The sequence below is a fragment of the Pecten maximus genome, unplaced genomic scaffold (genome assembly GCF_902652985.1).
Source record: "Pecten maximus unplaced genomic scaffold, xPecMax1.1, whole genome shotgun sequence".
NCBI lineage: Eukaryota > Metazoa > Mollusca > Bivalvia > Pectinida > Pectinidae > Pecten > Pecten maximus.
This window is the reverse complement of record NW_022982251.1, coordinates 1-4220: the sequence shown is the minus strand read 5'-3', so window position 1 is coordinate 4220 and position 4220 is coordinate 1. Positions and strand designations below refer to the sequence as shown.

Below are 4220 nucleotides of genomic sequence, written 5' to 3'. Positions count from 1 at the left end.
GCAATCTATGCCTAAATGTTCTTATAAGACAGCAGCAAAAAGTTTTAACATGTGAAAACGATCTTTGTTTATGTTTGCTGGAAGTACAATTTGGCAACTAATAATGAAGGCGGAATATTTCTTTTATTAAGTTTTAATTTTAGATGAATATTTTTGAAGAAATAAAGTACTGAGTGATTGTATTTCTAAATTGTGATTGAAAAACTCTGTTAACACTCATATGATTCAAAATATTCCTTTCTGTATCTCATATTGGGGCAAGTAAAAATTATGATCGGGCAAGTGGATTTTTGGGCTCTACTTGCCCAGGGCAATTGGTTTGAAAAATATTTTTACATTCCTGATAGCTGATATATATATTCTCTTCAGCTCGATATGTAACCATGGTAAATACTGGCTGCCATTTAACTATACAGATCTTCATAGCTCGACTGTTTGAGTGTAAGACTAGTAAGTCAGAGGTTCTAGGTTCAATCCCGTGGGGAGGCAGTTATTTAAATTTATTTATTTAATTTATGTGCTCTGTTACATTTGCACCCTTGTAGGAACTCAGGAATTATACATAACGTTACTGGTAAAAGCATCGCTGTAACCCCTGGAAACTCCAGTTCTTTCCTGGAGAGGAGTATATGTAACCCTGGTAAATACTAGCCACAATATACCTCTCGGCTAGAGAGAACTTAAAATTCTCTTTAGCTAATGAGTTGATGAGCATAAGACTAATAAGCCAGAGGTATACCGGGTCCAATCTCTAGGGGGGATTTATATTCAATTTATCATGTGCTCTATTACATATAAAGAACACTGTTACTGTAAATAAATTTATTGTCAGTCAAGTAAAGAAGCTTACAAGGACGTCATTGATGGCCATGAACCATATACATGAACCGCCTTGTTAGTACTTCATTCACAGCCGATGCTGGCTTTTTCAGTTTTATGAGTTATTCATCAGATTTTATAAGAGTTGAAGTAGCTGATTTTAAGTGATTCAGAACTTTATGGAGATTTAAGGTGAAAGGGAAAAAGTAGAGAGATTCAGAAGCTATGAAATGTAACGAGTTACTTCACACAGTGATTATGACTTCTCGTGAATACCATTTTGTATTTTTGTTTTCTATGTTACAGTTCCACCCCCCTCCATGCTGCCGTAGTTTGGGCCCAGAGGAAAGACAAAATTTACCTCACAATCAACTTGGAAGACAGCATAGACACACAAATTGATATTAATGAAAACTCCTTTCACTTCAAGTAGGTGACAAAAAAGAGTTTACTTTACAAATTTTTGAAGATCTCTAAAGTCATCATTTAGATTATAAGTCAAGTTTGGTCTGCATTGAGGATTTTTTTTTCTACATTTGGACTGCATTGTTTTCTATATTTTTCAGAGGGAAAGGCGGACCAGAAAAAAAACAATATGAAGTAAAACTAGATTTTTTTACAGAAATTATACCCAGTGTAAGTATGATGAGATATTGTAGAATTTAAGATTATTTAGTTCAGTAACATTTCATGTCTCTCAAGTCAAATAACTTAATTCAGAGATTTATGTCTGTCTCATTCTGTGAAGGTTTTGGGTTGTTACAAAAGGATGAACATCCTCTACAACATTTGAAACATTAGATATTTTCCCAACCTTTTCCAGAAGCTTGTTCGGTCATCTGAACCGAAGGGTCGGGATGACCTATAGTCATGCTTTGTCTCTCGTCATCCCCTTTGTGCCATGTGTTAACTTTTCACGTTTCAAACTTATTCTCAAGCTGTAATGACTATAACTCATAAAAACACTCATAACTGTCATCTCTGGACTTCCAACTATAGTCCACTTTATGATTATGTAGAAATAACATTGAGGTGAAATTGATTGCAAAACTTGAAATGCAAATTTAATATATTTCTAGGATTCCAAGTACCAAGTTTTACCAAGAAACGTGCCATGTGTAATAAAAAAGAAAGACGATGGAGAATTCTGGCCACGATTATTAAAAGAGAAAAAAAAGGTAAGATATTAAATCTAATCGATGATAGACAAGAGGATTTTTGAATCGTAAACCTTTGAAGCTAATCGTATTACGAGATGAATTGGAGAAGAACTCATCAGTCATCCTTTTCTGTTCATAAATTGATTAAATGGTGAATTGCCTTTTTAGTCTAAAGTATATCAATACAAGTAAATGTGTAGTGTATTTTACTGCAATAAGCCCTACTTACAAATCAAAAAGATTTACCAAAAGTTGGAGGGGATGTATTTACTAATAATAAAAGAAATTCTTTAGCATTACATTTCAGAAAATGTTTGCAGAACTTATACAAATTAAAGGCATAAAACCTTAATTTAATGCAGAAGTAATTCAATTAGTACTGTAATTCAGTTTTAAATGTATTTATAGACTGAAAATCATATTTAGTATTTCCACCAAACAAATTGAGATTAATTTTACCTTTTTGTAATACAGGTCCACTGGTTAAAGACTGACTTTGCCAAGTGGAAGGATGAAGATGATTCAGACTATGAAGAAGATGTACCAATGGACTTAAACCAGGTTAGATTTGGCAAAACAAAAATTGTTTGGTTCTCAGGCCCTCCCTTGTCTGCTTTTAGTAAAAAGAAGCCCCTTACCTATTTATTTTTACTGTTGATTAAAAAAATCTTCATGATTATTCTTTGGAAAAAGAATGTTTGGGAAAAAAAACATCACCAACAAACCTTCTCCTGTAATATCCGTTATCTTTAACCATGAAATTAGAGCACATGTTCATTAATGTGAAACAAAGACAAAGAACTATGATAAATCATCGTTTTCCACATTTTAAAAATGATAATGATTAGTTTGAGAAATAAAAGATATATGCCCTCATCAGTTTTTTCACCGCCATCATCAGTTTTTTCACCAATAAAATCACAAGAAAAACTAACCTCCCTCATCTCTTTTGAGAAAAAATGACCTGAGAACCAAGTAATTGATTCTATTTAGCCTTACAAGGATATTAGATATCATCAGATTATCATTTTGTCTTTTGAGGTATTCATTGTGTGTGTCTCGTTTTGCTCTACCTACATTTTCATGGTGACTTTAAGAGACATATTAATAGCAAATACGGTAATAGTTTACAAGTCTATCAATCCCTACTATGGTGCAGTTTAACAGAAGCTTTAAGTAACTTAAAAGTTATTCAACCAAACAGTTTGAGGTAAAAGTTGCATATTTCTGAAAAAACCCGAACTCAACATGTGCAGTTCAACTGTCTTGAAAACATTGTTCTTACTATGATGAGATGTCTTAGTAGTATCTAACTGGAGCATTTTGATTTAAGGGCCGTTCCAGGAAAACATATATGGGACGGGGGGAAGGCACTTTGAAATTAGGGGACCCACCTATAGAAATGATCTAAAATTTTGATGACCCCCACCATATCCACTTTTTTTTTAACAGTACCCTGGTATAGAAGCAATTTTAATGTAAAAATTGGTACAAATACATCAAATACACCCAACAACAGAATCAAATTATTTCAAACCCCACCAACCCATAGATGTGATTTTAATTTGAACCCATCTCACCTCATATGATTTATTAAAGTGCCTTCCCCCACATCCCATATGTTTTTTCTAGAACAGCCCTAATTAAAGGTTGAAGAGTATTAAGGTAAGTGAGTACTCCTAAGGAAAAGCATTTAACCAGGATTAAAATTTCTCAGTCCCAAAATATCTCTCGTTTATATACAAATATCTTTTGAATAATTGTTGATGTATTCTGTCTTTGATCTGATTGGATATAATTTCTTTTTTTTTGTTACAGATGATGCAAAATATGGGAGGAATGGGAGGAATGGGTGGTATGGGTGGTATGGGTGGCATGGAGGGCATGGTAAGTAGATGATTCATCAGGTCGTGATTCTAAATTTATGTCCTATAAAATATATATTTCAGAAACTGGAATAGCTTTGTTAAAAAACTCAAAATCTAGAATTTCTTTTTTCTAGAGTCCACCTGTAAAGTATATTTAAAAACTGGAATAGCTCAATTAATCTCAAAATCAGTAAAACAAGTGTAAATATATGAACAGATTATAGATTTGTATGGAAACCCTCCAACAAGTGCAAATAGAAGTATATGGAGTGGTTTACCCAGTATAGAAGTACGGGTAGGTTAGATAGCAATTCACAGGGTTCTTATAATGAAGTGTTTGTTTTACAGGACGGCAAAGAGGAGGAGAGCCTAG

The 4220-nt window shown here is 33.3% G+C and overlaps 1 protein-coding gene across 1 annotated transcript; it reads left to right on the top strand.

Moving 5' to 3' along the window:
• Positions 1 to 1081: 1081 nt before the first annotated feature.
• On the top strand, positions 1082 to 4214 carry LOC117320430 (co-chaperone protein p23-1-like; the record flags this gene model as incomplete). The annotated part of the gene is made up of 6 exons (XM_033875031.1): positions 1082 to 1248; positions 1386 to 1455; positions 1899 to 1997; positions 2454 to 2540; positions 3798 to 3866; positions 4196 to 4214. Coding segments are annotated over 6 exons (511 nt in total), but the record flags the coding sequence as incomplete, so codon positions are not given.
• Between the last annotated feature and the right edge of the window lie 6 nt (positions 4215 to 4220).